Consider the following 20,686-nt stretch of genomic DNA (forward strand, 5'->3'; position numbering starts at 1 on the left):
TTTTGAGTGGAATCACCATATCGGTGCAGAAAGAACATCATTTGGTTCCTGTCACCAGTCACTCGATTTACGCAGTGTGGTCACTAATCTCTTTAGTTCCCACCTGCCTTCTGGGACCTCTTGGTGTACTGCTGCGACAATTGCAATAACATGCAAACAAGTATACTACCACAGCTATCCCGCACCACTCGGGCTCGAGGGAGCGTGGACAGCACTCAGAGCAATAGATCTGGTGCCACCCTAACTCTGGGTTGAAAGGGTCTGATATCCCCGGAGAGACACGCCCAGAAGGGATTCTCTGGGAATAGATTTCTCAGCGGCAAAAAGTGCAAACAATCATACGCCATGAAGCTACGTAGTACAACACTGATGGATGACATCAGGACACCGGAATGGGATGGATCTTTTAATGACTCAATGCCCATATCAGGTAATTGGGTACAACTGAGTGACATAGCCAACTTATCGGGCAATTCAACTCAAGCGCAAGAGCACGCGCAGCAGCAGCCCGGACAACACCTCGGGGTGGGGTCAACGATGAAGAGAGATCGTCAAAATTAACACATCTGTGGAAGCATGGTCTTGAACACACAGTGACCACCAAAAAGATACAGAAAAAAATAGAAGATAATTTTGGAAAAAAAGGGACTAGGAGTATGAATGGCCTAGAGGGCGAGCTAGGTCAAGACTCTCCTTCAGACCCTATATCCTCACAGGAGTCATTGACGCAAGACTCGCAAGTAAGAAGTACTGTTCAAGGTATATGTGACCTGGAGAAGGAGGTATTGCAAGAGACTGTCAAGAGTAAGGAGAGTGACTCCATCCATGAAAACACCGGATTAGAAGAAGAAAGGATACAGAAGATTCTAAATGAGGCATCGATCTCATCGGCCACCACCAGCTTGGCACCCACTCCCCACGCAAATGAAGCAACGCTCGTGGTGCTGAACTTTGTCCTAAACTCGTTAGTCTCTGCTTTTGAAATTCTCAAAACAGAAGTTCAGTTCCAAGTAGGGATACCTCTCGAGCTCACCAAGGAAACAGCGAACTAGGAATCATCATTGGTGGGGATTACAAATGAAGTTAATTCAATAATAATCCCCTCCTTGAAAGACACAAAGCTGGAGATAGCAAAACAAGGGCTGGATCTCTCAGAAATTCACACTACACTTAGTGTGACGGAAAAAGCGGATGAGGTTCAGAACAAATTGCCACAGGAGATCGTGCTCAAGCTGAAATCTCCAACATCACAAGTGGAAACAGTAGGAGAGGCGGGGAGGGACGAAGAGTCTCTAAACCAGTTTGATGGGACCCCGTTCTCCGAATCGGTTCTAGAAGAATTTAGAAGACTAGCTTATGTGGTTGAAGGTGTGGCTGAAGGGGGTGAAACTGGCCCGCAAATCATGTCAGAAGCGAATCCCCAAGTGCAGGAGAATGTGGGGACCAGTTGGACAGAGGCGGGGACACAGCACTCCCGAGGGAGAAGAAAAGTGAAGTAAGAAAGAAGAGATTAAAACACCCCCTTACTGCTTACCAAAAAGGATCTCAAGAAAACTAAAAATCAGAAAAACACAAAACCGAAAAATACAGAAACAAATTCTTTCTTCAAGTCTATCTCAAAAATACCTCAAGAGACAGAATCAGCTGGAAAAAAGAAAGGCAGTCCAGCAGGTGGGAATAGGAAGTCTTCAGAAAGTCTGTGGAGACAACAGTCAGAAATCAAAAGGTGGCGAAGACTGCATATCTGGAAGACTCACAGGAACCGACTGAGATCTTAGGTGTGAGTGTGGGCCTTCAAACAACACCTGGAGGGCCTGGGTCTGCCAGCAAATAAAGGAGACAAGGAGAGCACAAGACCAAATGGGGCCCTAACAAAGAAATTGGTCCCTACATTACAGTCAACCTCCTCAGCTACAGGGCCACCATGGGCCCCAATATGTACAAAGAAAAAGTGTCCTCCAAAAAACCTGGGACCATCACCCAACTCCGCTGATACCCTATGTGTGAAAATAGATCCAATATTTCTAAAGCAAATTGGCAAAGAGCAACTCAAAACTACCATGATGAATGCGGTCAGGCTGGGACAAGGCAAGTTTTCCGTTCTCCCTGAAATTGCAAATGGAGCTGGCAAATCATTGCTGTCTCTGGCGCCAGATCAGAGGTTTGGATCGGCTCAACAGAACTTGGAGAAGCACAATGCTCCAGAGAAGTGTAATGAGGAAGGAGTATCTGTTTTTGCGGTTCCAAGCCTTTGGCTGAAGCTACTAGCTAAGAACACACAGCACAAGTCGCTCAGCAGAGGGTTGATTTTATCAGACTTCAAAAGGGTGCAAAACCTGTATCTATTTGCATCAAAGGATATAGAGCGTGTGCGCTTCCCAGCTACTCAGAACTCATTTTTAGGTGAAGTGGGGTGAACATCTAGAGAGGCACAAAGTGCTATTCTGGGAGCTAATAGTGACTTGGAGAGACAAGGTCCAACTGTTTTCTCCTCAGCACCAATAGAAGAAATTAATGGAAGACAAGTCAACTTTAGCCATCCGAATAAGACATTGGCGGGCCAGAAGTTAAGCTTGAGGGTTGTGGACTCCACTAGCCAAAAAAGGATGATCGAGAGGACTCCCAAAATAATGTGCTCACCGTTCTTCCAGAAATCCTGACTCAAGTGTTGCAGAAACTGGGGTTGGGCTCAGTCGCTTTAGGCAAAATGACATTCGCCTGATAAGTTGGAAAACACGGGGTCCAAACACCTTTACAACAAGAAAAATAAAGATCACCTATTTAGTGATATAGATATCATTCTCCAGGAAACCTGGCTTGTCAATTCAATAGCCATTGAAGGCTATTCATTCCGCACTCATTGAGTAGGGAAGGAAGTCCCATTTTTAATAACATCAATGGCATTCAGGCATGTAAACTTAGCTATTAACATTTATTGGAACCCCCGCCTGGACCGAACTTCAGGTCTTTTTAGATATTCTGACATCGCTATTTAAAAAGATAAAACTTGAATATGGGGAAGCCCATACGATCTTAGCAGGGGACCTGAAAACTAAATGTATTGCAGCCCCAAGGGTTAAGGAAGCCAGGACCCCCCTGACAATAACAAGTAAAGGAAAGATCTGGGTTGATTTCATGGATGCTTGGGGCTTTAAAATGGTTAATGGGTGCATTCTGGGGGACATCCCTCATGCGCCGACCTGGGCTCGAGGGCAGTCTCGTTCGACTTTGGACTATATTTTTATGTCAGATGGATTACTTCCCCAATGCAGATCTCTGGAAATTGAGTCTGAGGGAGGGAGCGATCATTCTCGTTTAGAGCTGACCTTCTCCGACACTCTCATTAAGTTGGCAGACAAACAAATAGAGAACATAATAACTAAAAAAAGGAAGAGTTCGCCTCTCCAAATATACAATGGAGGGCAGAGATCTGAATCCCCAGAAATATATTGCAAGAAAATTGCCAACCGGGTAAATTTGTAAAGTTGATATGGTCCACTTGCCCACCACGGACGGGAGAAATAGGGAGGCGACATCATCACTGCCACACATTTGACAAAGAAACCTGGTTAAACAAAAAGCTGCTAGGACAGAAGCGGTGGAAGTTATAGAGGTTACTGCCCGGAAGAACTCAAGAGAGAATCTAGGACTATCTCTTGGGCAGAAGGACGTAGCACCTTCAGAGGGATGGCGAAATGATGCAGAGTATAATCACCCAGAACAACTCCAAAAATTTCTGGTCAGTGATTAATTGCTCAGAGAAAAATTCCAACAGCATGCAATGTAATTTAGTGCCAGATATTAAGTGGATAAAATACCTCACTAAAAACTTTGAAAACTGCCATTAGGAAAGACATAGGTCTGGCAATAACGTTAGCTGCCATCTTTGCTTTGACGAACAAGACCTGGCAGATTGAATTGCGGCATCTTCTTCCTCAAGGGCAGCAGCCCAAATGGACTGACCCATCAGGTCTTAAAGAACAATATAGCAGGCTGGACCAACATCTTGGAGTTGGCTTTTTAGGGAGATTCTTGAGAAGCAAAAGGTTCCCCCCTTCATAGATGGTTGCTACAATTATTCCTTTCTTCAAGGGGGGCGATCGGACTCAACCGGCGAATTATCCCCCGATCGCCCTCCTTGATATGGAAAGCAAACTTTTCATGAACATTCTATTAAGAGACCTGGAGAAATGGGATGAGCGCGAACAGAACCTGTCGAAGTTTCTGACAGGGTTTAGAAAAGGACTGTTGACGGCCCTAAATGGGGTGGTCCTTAGTCTGATTAGTGAGAACACCGGGGACAAAGGAGGAGCACTTCTATATGGAGTTTGGGTGGATTTCTCTAAGGCATTCGACCAGGTGATCAGGGAGCATCTCTGGAATAAATTGAGAAAATGAGGGGTACCAGAGGGATTGTTATCCATGCTTGTCAAGCTGCATATGGACACTACCCACAGAGTAAGGTTAGATGAGGAAGACAATTTGTCAGACTCCAACAGGGTTGAAAAAGGAGTCAGAAAGGGTTGGCTGGGGGCTCTGTTCTTTTCCAACCTTTACCTGGCAGACCTGGGCCCTTATTTGCGATTGTCTGCACTTGCCAGCCCGAAGATCAACGCAACCAAGATCCACTGGCTGGCCTATGCAGATGACATTGTTCTTTTGGAAAACACATCAGTTGGACTGCAGCGCTTATTAAATAAGCTGAGTGACTTTGCAAAGGAGAATGGGCTGTCAATAAACCCAGTGAAATCTAAAGTGGTTGTCTTTAAACATACGCAGAAGAGGGTGGATTTCTCCCAATGGTGGCTAGATGGTCAGACTAACGAAAGTGGAAGAAGTACTGTATTTAGGTTACATGGTCTATGCGTCCCCATCATTGTGCAAGGTGGAAATGGATGTGTTGAACAAAATGAAGCAGTTTGTTCCGCAAATGACAAAAGTTCTTTTTAAATCCTGCTCATTTTCCTATGTTCCTTTGATTAAGTTTTATACAGCAAAAGTGGTCCCAGTAATCTTACAAGAGCTAAAGGGCAAACCCCATCTGTGGAATACAAACTGGCAAAAACTAGAGTGCGCAATTTGGAAGAAAGTCCTGGGACTCCCAATGAGCCTTCCTATGTCGAGTCTAAAGTTTGAGTTGGGTTTGAAATCCCTGAAAGCAAGTGCTGAATGGAGACTGGGATCTCTTGTTCGTTTAATCATTACAGCCCAGGAAGGCTCACTATTCTCAGATATTAAGGTTCACTGGGAAAACTAAATCAAAAATTCTCTCCCAATTAGTATCAAAAGTAAAGGAGATTTTTAACATGGCTAATACGGATTACGAAATACTAATTCTTAATCCGGTTAAAGCTAAAAAAAAAAAACTGTCATTAATGGACTGGATCATAACAGCCGACACAATGCGCTCTATAAAACAAGCAATCCAATTTTTGTCAGCTGAAAAAAAATGTAAGACTCTGCCAAGACATCTTATTCAGTTCCCAGAATGGAAAATCAGGAAAAGTTTCCCCAGAACTCGCCTAAATCTGGTACATACGGGAGAAGTTCCGGTGAATAGGAGACAAGGGGAAGCCACAAATAAATGTTGTGGCATATGTACACATCTGGAAACCCCATCCCTGAAACATCTCCTATAAAAGTGTGAAGGTACCTGGCCACATAGATGGCCCTTTTTACCAGGTTCACGGCTAGTGAAGAGGGAATTACCTCCGAAATGTTTTGGAACAGACTGATCTCAGCAGCATTAACAGTTGCTGTGATTCAGGTTTTGTAAAAAAGTGATATAAGAATATGAAACATCTTTTTCCTTCTGACTGTAAGCTCCTCTTGATTTTATTTGACTCGGTTTGGTTTTGATCTGAACGTAATTTACTTTGATACTCATTTGTATGAACGAGGGAGATTCATATTTTGCTTTTTCGTCTTTTTTTATTAGGATTACTACTGTTATGTATTTTTATCATTCTTCTTTGTTTGCTACTTTGTAAAAGGTTGTTGGATAACCAAATACAATTAAGAAAAAAAGAACAAATAATAATAAATCAACCTTTTGAGTCCGGTGGAACTTTTGTTTGCTTTTCTACACCTTTTAGGTGCTTGTGCTTTGAGCTACAAAGCCAGGCAGCAGGCTGAGAGCCAAGAGACATTTCCCTTTTCACCTTTTGTGAAGTTTTGCTTGTGAGGGATAGGTTAGGATTTGGACACAGGAGCTGGACTTTACTTTGGACATTCCGACACAGCTAGTTTTGCTGAGCAGGGATCCCCTCTTAGAGATAGAGTCCGCTAGGTTCTCCTCCCACTCACCCCTATTTTTGTTATTAATAAAAGTCTTTGCCAATCAACACGCCACCATTGTGATCGTCTCTTACTCCTACACCCTCACAGCTAGTTGAATACCATCATCACAAGATTAAATCTTGGTCTCCCTCTCGATACCTGCTCCGTTCGACTTATTAAGCTCAAATCCCCTATTATTTTGAATTCATTATTCTTAACTCTTCTTTCTTGACTGGCTTAATCCCCCTACTCTGGCTAATTTCTATCCAATCTCTCTTCTCTGCATCTGGACACAATCCTGGCATCCCCCATCATTGTTTAACTTCAATACTATCTTGAATCTCACTTGCTCCTTCACCTGCTTTAAGCCGCTTACAGCCCAGTGAGGACAGACTCTGGGCCTAGTCATGGCACCAAGTCCATCCTCACTGCCACCCTGGGCGACCTTTGCTTAATGGCTGACACTGGTTCATCAGCTGCCTTAATTCTCCTAGATCGTTCAGCATCTGCATTTTATACGGTCGACCATTCCATCCTTGGCGATCGACTTTGTGCAATAGACATTTCTGGGTCTGCCCTCTCGTGGTTTTCATCCTTTCCAGTAGACCCCTCACTTGTGGTATACCAGAGGGTTCCCGTCTCTCTCCCTGTCTTTTCAAATTCATGGGCAACCGCTTGCTTTCCTGATCCAGTCCTTAGACGTTTCTTTCTAAACGTATGCCAACAATACTGAACTCATCCTTAATCTGAAAGGCCCACGGTCCAGTTTGCTCTCTGGGTTTCCCACCTGCATGCTTGCAATCTCTAATTGGATGATTAACAACTATTTGAAACGCAATTCTGATCAAATATGGGGTTTGATGATAGTCAATAACCCCTGTCAATGGACTCCCAGTCTTTAGCTACATTCTCTGAACCCTTGCCCCAGTCACTGTGGTTAAAAACCTGTGTGTAAGGTGTGATTCTCAATTAAACACTCCTCTCGAAGCTTAACCTTCATTCCAGTTCTTACTTTTTACAACTTTGCATTCTTTGTCAACTCCTTCCTTTTCTCAGAAAAAGATTCCTCCTGCCAGTGCCGGTCCCGTCTCACTTTGACTACGACAACTCTATCTCTTGTCTCCCTTCCTACTGCCTATACACATCCCCTTCAGCTCATCCAGAATTCTGCTGTGTATCTTGCTTTTGGCCACTGTAAACAGGAACACGCCTCTCCGTTCCAATGTACCCTTCCATTGGCTGCCATTACATCAAGAATCATTTTCAAATCTCTTTGTATCACTCACCATTATGTTTGTTTATGTAGACCTCTAATCCTCATTAAAGTTTTCTCACTATACCCTTTCCAATAATCTTTCCTCTTCCAATCACCTTCTTCTCGATATTCCACACTTCCATCTTTGCTGCAACGACAGAGGCTCTTTCCCATTACTTGCTGCCTCCACTTGAAACAAGCTCCCGCGCTCTCTCTGCTCTATCTTTCATCACACGTTTTTTGCTGTTATCTCAAAACCTGGCTCTTCTCCTGGTTCATATAACCCTCCTCGTCTCTTACTTGTTGGCAAGAAGGGACCCTAAAATAACATAACATAACACTGCTGTAACTTTACCCAGAGAGAGCAGAGCCTGGTGAACTTCCTTCATCACATTCCAGTAAAGTTCCTTCTGCCACTCCTTCAAAATCTTCCACTCCTCTTCAGAGAAACAAGCAGGAGCATCGTGGAAGGTTACCTGCACCTGGAACAGAAAATGTGACTAATGATTTACCAACTCCCATCAGCGAACTACGGTCTCCATGGCATCTTGTGTACAAACCAAGACAATTAATCAGCACAAGGGAAACTGAAAGCCTGCAGTAGACAATCACTGTTTGGGTTTTGTTCAGTGCTAACCCAACTATGGAGAAATACAGCGACTACAGGAATAACAGATGGGTTCAACATAGTTTAGCAATAAGTGTTGGTGAGCAGAAGGGAAGATATTGAGAGGACGATTCCAGATTGTGTATAAGGGCAGCCGGGGAGGGATAAGAGACAACAGTTAGGATGACATGCTCTTTGAATAGAAAATTCTACATTTCATTACAGATTGGCAGGAGCGCCGGGTGAATCTGTTGTGTGTTGGAATATTGTTCCAGCTCCTGGGTGCGTAATTAGGATAGGCTTGCAGTTTCCTGTGTTGCACCGTCCTTCTGAGATTATGGGGTTCCCCACCAGGCAGGGAGGAGACTGCCAGTGTGTTGGGAGAGGGAGGTGAGGCTGGGGGGATGGGGGAGCTGGTCCCATTTATGTGGGAAAGGAGTGGAGTCTAGATGGATATTCTCAAGTCTGCTTGGATAGGTAGCGTTTTGTGGCAGAGGCCGCTGGTACGAGGCACTCTGAGTAATGTTGGCTACATGGGTCTTGAGAAGTAGCCCCTTATAATGCCAAATCCCAGGGATTTAGCAGCAATAGAGATTTGTGGTGTGATGGAAGTGAAAAGCCATTCTTGGATATCCATCTGCTTTTCATTGTTTGAGGACTCTTCTAGTTTCAGCCAATCGACATCCAGGGCTCAATGGGCCTTCCTCAAGTCAGCAATTGTGGAGAGGTTTGTGTAGTTGAGATCTGCACTGGTCCTTCTAAATACCAAGCGAGCAGACCTCCCATGGGGGGGGGGGGGGAACAGGGGGGATTTGTGTGTGTGTGATGTGATATATATATATATATATATATATAGGCAGAGCAGAACTTGAGGAAGGGAATATGTCCTGAAATGTGACATAATAATCATTACATGTCTTTATTTAGCGCTTCATCAGATTGCTCTCACTTCTAAACACTGCAATGATAGCTGCTAACTCAATTTACCAACACCAGAAGCATGAAGTGCTGAGATTGCCCAACCAAGATTTTCATTTGTGAAGTGCGGGCTTGCCTGATGTCAGGTGGGAGCCCTTAACATGTGAGCAATCCACCAGACTGAGATGGGCACCTCACCATGCGTGCTTTCTAAATGAAGGGTCTGCACCTTGATAGATAGATGTGGGAGAGGGGGTCCAGAAAAGAGGCTATAAAAAGGTAGGGCAGGCGAGGCAGCAAGTCCAGGGAACAGGAGACATGGGAAGGTTTCACGACATTTGCCCATTGACATGAGTCATCTAGCGGTATGGAAGGGTGAGGAGAAGAAGGGCAGCGCGAGAGGTGGGAGTCGTAAGCTAAGAGGTGCTGGTCTGGTTCCCATTGGCTACTGGAGATGGGACAATACGTGGAGTGGAGGAGGAGGATGATGATGATTCCATGCAGTTCTGCAGCCCTCAATCTTCAGGTGGTCCACGCCCTGAGGTGCAGTCAGCTGATCCATAGCTGTGACCTCTTATAGAGCCAATTCCATGGTCATTCTATCAAGACTTGCTCCCCTCCTGTCCTCTTCTGTCTTTCCCTTATTCCTTCCCCTCGCTTCTCTAATGCTTCTCCTCTGTTCTATTCTGAGATCTATTCTCTTCTCTGTTCTTTTCCTCTCAGTATTCTCCTTTCTCTAATGGCAGTTTTTGTTTCAGTCCCTCTTCCCTTGCCCTTTAGGTGCTCTCGCTCACCTCTCCTTCCACTAGCATTTCATGTCGCACAGCTCTGCCTTTGCTCCTTTGGTGTTCCTTCTCTACCTCCCCTTCTTTGTCTGCCTCCTTCCCTCTGTTTCTTCCTAGCCCCACTCGTTCCTTGTCCTATATGCTCTCCTGTCCCTAATAAACATTTGCTTCTTTCCCTTCCTCTCTATTTAAATGTTCCTCCTCTGCTTCCTCCACTTTGCCTAGCTATGTACTACATCTCCCCCTCCTCTCTCTAAATGTTCCTCCTTCACCTCCTCCACTTTGCCTGGCTATGTGCTAAATATCCTCTTCTCTCCTTACACCCTCTCTCTAAATGTTCCTCCTCCGCCTCCTCCACTTTGCCTGGCTATGTGCTACATCTCCCCTCCTCTCCTTACACCCTCTCTCTAAATGTTCCTCCTTCACCTCCTCCACTTTGCCTGGCTATGTGCTAAATATCCTCTTCTCTCCTCACACCCTCTCTCTAAATGTTCCTCCTTCACCTCCTCCACTTTGCCTGGCTATGTGCTACATCTCCCCCTCCTCTCCTTACACCCTCTCTCTAAATGTTCCTCCTCCGCCTCCTCCACTTTGCCTGGCTATGTGCTACATCTCCCCTCCTCTCCTTACACCCTCTCTCTAAATGTTCCTCCTTCGCCTCCTCCACTTTTCCTGGCTGTGCGCTACATCTCCCCATCCTCTCCTTATACCCTCTCAATACGTTATTCCTCTGCCTCCTCCACTTTGCCTGGCTATGTGCTACATCTCCCCCTCCTCTCCTTACACCCTCTCTCTCTAGGTGTTCCTCCTGTGCCTCCTCCACTTTGCCTGGCTATGTGCTACATCTCCCCTCCTCTCCTTACACCCTCTCTCTAAATGTTCCTCCTTCGCCTGGCTATGTGCTACATCTCCCCTCCTCTCCTTACACCCTCTCTCTAAATGTTCCTCCTCCGCCTCCTCCACTTTGCCTGGCTATGTGCTACATCGCCCCTCCTTTCCTTACACCTTCTCTCTCTATGTGTTCCTCCTGTGCCTCCTCCACTTTGCCTGGATATGTGCTACATCTCCCCCTCCTCTCCTTACACCCTCTCTATATGCTTCTCCACCTCCTCCGCTTTGCCTGGCTACGTGCTACATCTCCCCCACCTCTCCTTACACCCTCTCTCTCTAAATGTTCCTCCTCCTCCACACTCTCTCTCCTTTCCTCTGCTCTGCCCTCTTCGCTGCTCTCCAACTAACCCCTAACTCCCACAATAAGCCCCTGTCTAGCTCTCCTTGCCAGTGCCAGCTGGGATTGTAACGGACCGTGCGTGTGAGAAGCACATCAGCTAAGCATGGGTCATGAGAGGACTTTGCGTTTGGTGTGTGCCTGGGCCAAATACATTATCCAACGTGAGTTTGCTTGTGTAGCATACTGTCCTGCGGCTACGAGCACCAATCTGAAGTAATGGCCATTTGCCATCTTGGAGCCTGGCAGTGGAGCAGTTTCATGTTGGCCGACTCCATAATGGCACCGTTGGGGTCTATTGCGGCTGCCAAATTCCTCCTGTTGTGTGGTATCTTGGTTATCGCCAATGACCTGGAGCGCCCGTGGTTCAGTGGGGGCTGAGCTTGAAGGGCCTTCTGCACACTGCGCTCGCAGCCAAACTAATGTCAAGCGGTGTGTGGTGCAGTCCCGTGATCATGAAGCCACAGGGGGCACCATCTGAATTCCCCAGGTTTCCATTTCATGACCAAGGCTGATACTTACTGGTCCACCATGGGGGGGGGGGGGGGGGGTGGGACCTCAGAGGATGACCAGATTCATGATATGAGGTTTATGAGGCATTACGTGATACTTACTGTGGGGACCATCACGGAGATACCAAGCCAGCGCTGCCTTCCATTGCCTAGGCTGCCGCGGTAAGCAGCTGCATCTTTTCTGATTTACCAAGATACTGTAAAACAAGTCCAAGAGAACTTACATCTTACTGTGGAAGTGCTTGTAACTTCTACAACTCACAAGTCTAATCAGCTTGTGGCCTTGCATTTGATTCTTCTTTTTATCAAAGACTCCTAAGAACTTGTGCAAAGACTTTTCCATTTACTTACCTGAAGTGATGCATCCTATACAAAGACTTTTGCCTATTGACTTTGGCTTAGCCTATTAAACTGAATGACTCTAAGTGCTATCTGAAAGTATTTGCCCTGCTTATGAATATTAGTAATTTCTTGTGTCCTAACATCCTTTGTCTTTTACCAACTTTTTAAGTGTTCTGAATGCCAGCAGTAAGATATTAATGTCCCCAGCATCCTTGTTACTGAAGTCACCTGTGGGTGTAGGTTGTGTCTGTGGGCCATCCCAAAAAGGTCTTGTCTGATTCAGAAACTCAGTATTGAAGAGTATTTGTGTGTTACTAGTATATTGCTCCCTTCTGAAGAAGTTTTTATAACTGACAGATAAATACATGATTGATTGTTTATGCAAGAAACCTTGAGTGTAAGAGTTTATTTGAATACCTGTAACTGTGAATCTTTATGCAACTCCACTACTGCTCACATTTCCCCTCTTGAGGTAAGCCTGGCTGCTCAACATGCTAGCAAAACTGTGTAGTACACGCTTATACCAAAGGTTGGGTTGCCCATACCCTTTGCCATAGTTGCTTGTAGTGTTCCCAGAGGGTACTGCTTTCAAACTTTGCCTAACAGTCGTTGAAGCGACAATCATGGGAGGGATCAATTATAGTTCAAAACAAGGGCAGAGACCTTGGCGCCGGATGGCGCGGAGGGAGTGAGTGGGCCTCATTACAAATTTGCTGGTCCGGTAACAACGGTGCCGGTAATCTACTGGCACCATTGTTACCGGGCCGGCAAACTACGAGTTCTGCAAGCGGGTGCCTTTCAGCCCGCTGGTCTGTCCGGACCGGCACCCGCTCGCAGAACGCGACGGATGCACCGGCACCATTCATGAATGGTGCCGGTGCATCCGTCCTCCCCATTCCCATTGAGTCCAATGGGACTGAAATGGGAATGGGGAGTAATAATTACTGGCACCCGGCAATGAGGATTTATTGGGGCCACCAGGGCCGTAATGCCCCGGTAAGTTCCTACTGACGGGTGCCGGTAAAAGGCAGCGCGCAAATATTTACCGGCACGGCTACCGCCAGGGTCCGAATGAGGCCCAGTGAAATGTGTGTGTGGAGGTTTGAATGTCCTAGAACCTCCTGTGTGTCCGTTTTAAGGCCTGCGAAGTGCAAAGCATGAGTGATAAGTAAGCTGCATAGAAGGAGTATATTTAATTTGTTGTCCGTTTTTCGGCGTCAGAAGATGAGCCCTGCAGCGCCCACGTGATGTAAGACAGACGGTGTTAGGGAGAATTCTCTGTTAAGGCTAATTTTCCAAACCTAGTGAGTCTCCCAGCAGCTTTGCAGAATTTTTGGGGTTTATTTTTTTTTCTCCTGCTAAGAGTGAGAATCTTTTACTCCCACTCTTAGACATGATTTGAGGTGTTCCTTTGACTTTGAATGTGTTTTATGGGCTATGGGGTCTTTTACTGCATAGGGCGTCATGTGTTTTTGGTATGTGTGTTACACAGCACCCTCCGTGCAGTAACACAGGGGTGTCATAGTGCCCCCAAACATAGACTCCATACCCTGGGACTGACTACTGTCTCCCATGGCATGTAAAGTCACCATTGGCTTTTCTAGTCCTAAATTGTGAACAGAACCAATACAAAGCATCATATTGTGGACGTACTGGTAGGGGCAATTCGATTGCCCCTGGGTCTGTTGTTCGAGAGGGCACTGTCCAGTCCCCCCTGATCGAGTTTTGGCTGGTGGCAGTGAATACTACTTTTTATATTCGACCGCGAACATATTCCTATGGGATTTTCCCATTGTTCGAGGCTACCACTTTTTAGCATAGCCTCAAAAATACCGCCGGTTTATTAAATTAATATTAATTCACCGGTTGGGATTTTTTGCCAGAACTTGGTGCCAAAATGGCGTCTGTGTTCGCTTTTGTAACTCTAACCCAAGTCAAGCCCTTTGTTCCACTTTTTGGCGGGCTTCTGCACAAGCCCTCCAAAGTGGTGCCACTCTGTCTGGGTCTACAGGATGTGTGGGAGGGGGGTTTAGGCACCCTGGACTGCGTTGCCTCGGCAACTCAAGTCGCACTCTTGTGTGATTGGCCCAGTGGTGAGCCGCCCAGCTCACCACTTAGCATGTTTGAGTGACAGCTAGGACTGATGAATGGGGGTTTTCTGCATAAAAGCAGGGCTTTGGGGACTGGAACTTCAGAAGTCGCCACAGGACCAAAGAATCTGAAGAGGGAGAAGCTGAGCCGACCTGCAATGACGACACCTCCGGTGGAGCCCTGCTGAACCGTCTCACCACTTCCCAATGACAGAGAAGATCTTCATCCCGGAGAGTCTTCTTCCACTGAACTGGTGGGGATAACCAGTTCGCCCTCTTTTTCGCCTTCCTAGATCGTCTCATGGTCGAATCGCCCGTGCCAAGCACCCTGGCAGCTGGATAACCACGCTTAACCACTACCGCGAATAAAAGGGTAGTACCCTTTAACCGAGAAACTCCGCAGCTGGTTTCTTCCCTGGCAGTGCAACGACCTCCAGCTTTCCCCCACGTCGAGATCTCCTCTTCCCCTGGACGAAGCACTGACTTGCACCCGCTGCCAGGAACAACTGCCCCCACTGGAGCTTTCTCACCATTTCAGGTACTGTGTTCCGCCTGGTCTCCCTTGCAACAGACTGTTCAAGATGTCCCGTAAATCCTTGACTCTCTATCCTGGGGTGACCTGGGACCTGTTAACTAACTTTTTCTTAACTGATCCAACTCCTTTTTGAACTATCTGCAAAGACTCCTGAAAGTAGAATTCAACTGTGTGATCTTGGACACATTCCGACCTTGCTCTATCCAAGAGTGGGCCTGGCCTATGAACTTTCTTGCTCTACAGTAGACTCTGCCTTCCTTGCCTTGCTGTGGTTCTTTTAAAAGTGTTGGTATTGTGTGCTTTCCTAATTCTGCCTTTTCCCTCCCTTTTTTACTAACTTATTTGAGTGCCATCTTAGGTTAAGAGCTCACCTCTGTCTGCAAATAAGTGGTGTTTTAACTAAGACTTGTTCAATAAGTAATCAGGGATGTACATATATTGATAGTGACTGTGTTTTGAACTTGCTTGCCATATTAGTGTTAGTGCATTTTTACAAGTGTGTTTTAAAATAAATAATGGTATACTTTTATACCAAAGCTCTGGTCAGTGTTTGCTTGTGCTACTGTATTTTGGTACCTAATGTGTATACTCTATATACTGTCTAACTCTTCTTGAGAGAAGTCTGACTGCTCAGCCACAGCTACCAGGTAAATCTGGGTGGTACAGACTGCTACCAATTGGGTTTACTGCCAACACCTGTAGTCTTAAGCCTTTTGCAGTGGTCCCTAAGGGAACTGCACAGGTTTCTGCCTAACAGACGGACTGGGCTGGAACCAATAAACTATCACATGGATAAAGGCAGCACCTGTATAGGGTCCATCCAAACAGCCACGCAGGTTTTTACTGAATGTATTGCGTCACTTATGACAATGTTTTGCTTCTTGTACCTCTCTTTGACAGACAATTCTTTTCTTTGCAGCAGAGTCCTTTGCTGTTGCTCTCATCTACGCATGAGATTAATCTTGCTATCCTTACAAAAAACAGCCTGGGTCTTTCTTCTTTAGCGGGTTGTAATCTCTCTGGTGTGAGCGTTTAGGAGCTTGCTTTCAATTGGTGACCCTGACGTGATCCCAGCACCCCCGCACCTCCGGAGGCTTCTAGGCTGTTTCTCCAGAAGGAGCCACGCCCACCTACAGCGACTGCCCCGAAAAAACATGTGTTTTAAGTGGTTTAGCAGGAGCCATGTGCTCTTTGAAGCGGGGCACGGCTCTGAGGAGAGTGCAGGCCGGTGTTGGAACCCTGTGATGGAGGAGTTTGGGTGAGGATGCACATGTGAGTAGACTCTAAGAGATAACAAGTAGGGGACAAATGCATGGGGAAGTGTGAAAGGTGTGAAAACGAGGAGGGCGAGGTCATTCATGCGACGTGGATGAGGTTAGAGATATTGTTGATAAAAAAAATTGTATTAGTGTTTGAGTGATTAGGTAAATTATTATAAGGTAAGGCATTATAAGGTAAGGCATTATAAAGGTAAGGCATTATAAGGTAAGGCATTATAAAGGTAAGGCATTATAAAGGTAAGGCATTATAAAGGTAAGGCAGGTAGCCCCTCCTCGGAAGGCGAGGGAAGGTGGTACCACAAGGAAGAGTAATATTTTAAGGAGGTATATGGAAATAAAAGGTAGTGATCTCGTATAAAGTAGTATGCCTGGAACAAGTAGTGGTTGTAAGTTTAGCGTGCTGTTTTAATTTATGGTAGTTGTGCTTTTTGCATGAAAAAGCAGGCCCTAGAAGGGGTGGTAATTGTATTGTGTGAGTCGCGGTGTGGTGCAGCCTGATCTCTTGGAGCGGCGTATCTGCGTATGGGAGGGTGAGAGAGAAGGGTGGGGGTTGATTCTTTTGCTTTTTGTTGTTACAAGCAAGCGGCATTGTGCGTGGCGCTTTAGAGGGGCTTGAGGGGTTAGTAAGAGATCGACTGTCACTAGGATGGGGGAGGATCACCAATAGAGCACGTTTATAAGGCTCTGCCACTGTATCGTGGCACGGTGGAGAAATATAAGCAGTGGATCATGGAAGCGGGAGGAGCGGGGTGCCCTGCCCATGTCCAGGGCAGGGTTTGCATACCCAGAGTAGTTTGGAACACATGTCCACATTTTTGGTAGCAAAACATGAGGGGAAGCAGCTACAGAAGAGAAAAGAGATTCTCGACCTCTGGCATATGTTTGAAGATGCAGAGGATCAAGGGAATGAAGCGGAGGTGCAGAGACAGAGAAATGAAAACTGTGAAAAGGGAGAAGGGGAAGGTGGGCGCTAGTAGGGGAGTATATCCCTTGACAACATATCCCGCAGAAGGGTACACTAATCCAAGCTATGTACCCGCTGTTATAGGGACCCCTCCCGCTGCAGTAGGTTCCCCCGCAATGTCATCAACACTACGGCTCCCCCACCTCCGTACGCCCACTCGCCTGAAGTGTCGGCATCGACTGGTTACATGTCCAGGGAATTCGAGGATAGGTTGATAGGACTACTAGCAGAACTAAAAAGACCAAAAGGCATCCCCAGGAACAGAATGGATATAAACATAGTGTGAGAAACCTGAGGGTATTCTCCCAGGAAGACCTCGAGAATCCCTTATTCAGGTAGCCAGCGACGGGCTGGCGCTTTCAGATTCCCAACCATGGGGGTGTACGAGCGAGGGAGGATCACCTGGGTATGGGAGCCCAAGGTTATGTTTGAGGGAATATCCAAGGTGAGGCGCTGCATTATGCCATGGAAAGGGATGAGGAAGACAAGCTTCTTTAAGCTTTCATAGGCTGCACTAATTCAACCTCCCTTCACCTAAAGAATCTCCCTAATTCAAATCTAACAACCCCTCCATATCTGGTAAATTCCCTAGGAACCCAAACCCTGGTTCATTCGAAAACCACAACTCTCAGAATCCCTGTTTTCCTGTTGTCGGCCCGAATGCTCCCAATCATTCTTCTCCACGTTACTTTGATCATTATTTTCCGAACACCCAGTATACTCTGAATAAACACTATTGTTCCCACAACCTCCCCTGTTCTGTGCACTACTATAATAATAATCCTGGTCATTCCTATCTGTCTCATAAACCCTAGGAATCTCACCATTATGAGTTTATAAAAACCCTTGGTACAAGGGTTGTAATTCCGTAGGACAATCAGACACACCAACCCCTGTCCTTTCTGACACGAACACTGCCTTACCCCACAAAAAACAATGGACTAATAAAACTGTTTACCTGACATGTCCCAACTCAAGGACAGGCAAAGTCATGAAATTGACCAGAACCTCACACACCCGATGGCTCTTTCCTTTCCCCACAGGGATAAAAAGGTGGAGCACAAGAGCACAGTACGAGCAAGGCAGTGCGCACAAAGAGGCAGCTAACCAAGCACGGCAGTTCAAAATGAGGAGAAAGGCGGTGAGAACCAAAAGACTGACAGACAAGGAGAGAAGCGACCTTGCCCTTTTTGACTCAGACCTGCAAGTCCTCCGTAGAAGGAATCGTAAAACCGCGAACAATAGCTCAAGGGTGTTGCAGCAAATGTCAACGGTACACGGAGCGTGCCTACGCTGATAAGCAGGACCGGGGAAGACACCTGCTATCGTGGTACCGGCCTTGACGCCAGCTACCAGGAAAGCCAATCGATTCATCACAGTCAGTGAGTCGAGGGGAGGACCGACAAGAAACCGAACTGTTGAATGAAAGTCGGTAATTGGCATATTGAGAAAAGTTCAAAAGAACTGTAAAATTGTTAAGGGAAGACCAGCTGCAGAGAGGACCGGCACCATGTGGGTGTTGTCTCGAGAAACTCTGGTTGATCCGGTGTTGATTGAAACTGCTCATACCAGAAGGCCATAGGTGAGCCGCCAAGACAGATCAAAGTAGTCATACAGGGGCCTACTAAAATCCCTGTACCAGAAGTACCACTGAAGAACCACTGAAGTACTTGTCTGTTGGGCTGTGCCAGAGACTGTTCTGTTGTCTCGCCAACTTCTACCTTTCATGGACGCCGTGTGATCGCCATGAGCAAGGAGAAGCGCCTGTCCATCTGAAACACGTACTTGTTCGGGTTTCCAATCCACATCGTTTTTGTTGCATGCTCCGTGGCCACGACCCCCTTCCCAGCATCCCATATCACAACAGTGCGCGTACACCAGAAGTACCACCGAAGTACTTGGCTGTTGGGCTGTGCCGGAGACTGTTCTGTTGTCTCGCCAACTTCTACCTTTCATGGACGCTGTGTGATCGCCATGCGCAAGGAGAAGCACTTGTCCATCTGAAACACGTACTTGTTTGGACTTCCAAGTAAATACTATTTTACTTTATTAGCTTTCATAGAATGCACCAATTCAACCTCCCTTCACCTATTCACCTAAAGAATCTCCCCAATTCAAATCGAACGACCCCTCCATAACTGGTAAATTCCCTCGGAACCCAAACCCCGGTTCATTCGGTTTATTGCACAAATTTAAGTCCTTATTTTAAGGACTTGGATTTGGACTTGGACTGTACTTTTAAGTCACTTCCCGTTCTTGTCTCACTCTATTTTGCTTTCTATTTTTCTAGTCCACATTTTTTTTTTGTTGCACGCTCTGTGGCCACGCCCCCCTTCCCAGCATCCCATATCACAACAGTGCGCGCGCACCAGAAGTATCACCGAAGTACTTGGCTGTTGGGCTGTTCGGGTGGGCGTGTGGGCTTGTGGCAGGGCGATACTAACTTGTGCTTAACACTCATTATTCAAACTGGTAAGCTCTGTTGCATTGCTTTTGTATACAAACGATTAGTTAAAGCGCACTTCACTGATCACTCTTGAAAATCTAAAGAGAGTATGTGACGTGTGACGTGTGACACCCATTATAGTGTGCTAGGTCTGCGCGGCTGCACAGAGGCCACATTGAAAACAAAATCTCTGCCAAAACACGCAACATGGATCTCAATAGAGAAATGTTGCCCAATGAGTCTCGCGTCAAGACGCGATTTTCAATTTTCCACAAGTAAACTCGGTAATCAAGAAATGTTGCTTCCTCATGCGAGCCGCAAAAAGGATCCTACCGTTCCTGTAATTCGCCAACAAAACACTTACCATCATCACTCTGATCATGTCCAGAGTAGACTATGCCAACAGCCTATACCTGGGCATGCCCGAACGACTTCTAAAAAAACTGCAACGCATACAAAATGCAGCAGCCAGACTCCTCCTCAAGCTACCCAGAAGAGAACACATCACACCTGCGCTAAAAATACTACACTGGCTACCACTGAAATAACGAATAAAGTTCAAGGCCATGTGCATCGCGCACAGAGCAATACACAAACAAGGCGCAGAATTCCTAAGCGACAAACTACGCCTACACCAACCGACAAGAACACTAAGATCAAGCACCGACATACGCCTGGAACCAAAACCCTACAATAGAAAAAAACTTGGAGGATCGTCTTTCTCTTACCAGGCATCCAAAACCTGGAATGACCTACCTAAGAATATATGGAATACAACAAACCACCTAGCATTCAGGAAACTCCTCAAATCATGGCTCTTCAAAATGTAACCACAACGGAGACGCACTAGAATGCCCAGACATTAAAACAATGACAAAAATAACTCCAACCTCGATCGCTCTCAAATTGGACAAACACTCAAACCAAAGAACCAACCATTCGACAGAGCATAAGACATCATGGAAAATAGCCACAAAGGAAGGCTGCAGAGATTGACCACATACCTAGACCCAGACGAAAGCCACAAGTGACGCTCCCACTCGTGCGTACCGGACAAACATATCCAGATCGGCAGACGCATCTAGATAGACGTTGGCCTGCGTCACATCTGGATAGGATCGATTGAAGGATAACATGCCCGCGCCTAGGAAAAATGTGAATGCTAACATGTGCCACACCTAGAGTTGTGAACATCAGCCTGCGTGGCACTCAGATGGAGTTGTGAATGTTAGCATGCCCACACCTGGACGGGTCTCTAGACACTAGCCTGTGCCGCATCTGGATGGGGGTGTGAGGGTTGGCATGACCACACCTGGATGGAGTCCTAAACATTGGCCTGCACCGTGTCTAGATGGGAATGTGAGGGCCAACAGGTGTGTTAGCATGGCAAAGGTCAGGTAACCCACTAACCAATATAAGCTCAAACTCTGCATACTTATCTCACT

General features: G+C 46.3%; 1 protein-coding gene across 1 annotated transcript in view; it reads right to left on the reverse strand.

The window, feature by feature from the left end:
• LOC138489511 (zinc finger protein 182-like) overlaps positions 1–20,686 on the reverse strand; it is a 376,372-nt gene that overhangs the window by 328,164 nt on the left and 27,522 nt on the right. The window contains exon 2 of the mRNA XM_069617253.1: positions 7,890–8,016. Coding sequence (XP_069473354.1) covers positions 7,890–8,016 — 127 coding nt within the window. The remainder of the gene's footprint in view (positions 1–7,889; positions 8,017–20,686) is intronic.

The sequence above is a fragment of the Ambystoma mexicanum genome, chromosome 9, assembly GCF_040938575.1.
Source record: "Ambystoma mexicanum isolate Mex_15411 chromosome 9, UKY_AmexF1_1, whole genome shotgun sequence".
NCBI classification, from domain to species: domain Eukaryota; kingdom Metazoa; phylum Chordata; class Amphibia; order Caudata; family Ambystomatidae; genus Ambystoma; species Ambystoma mexicanum.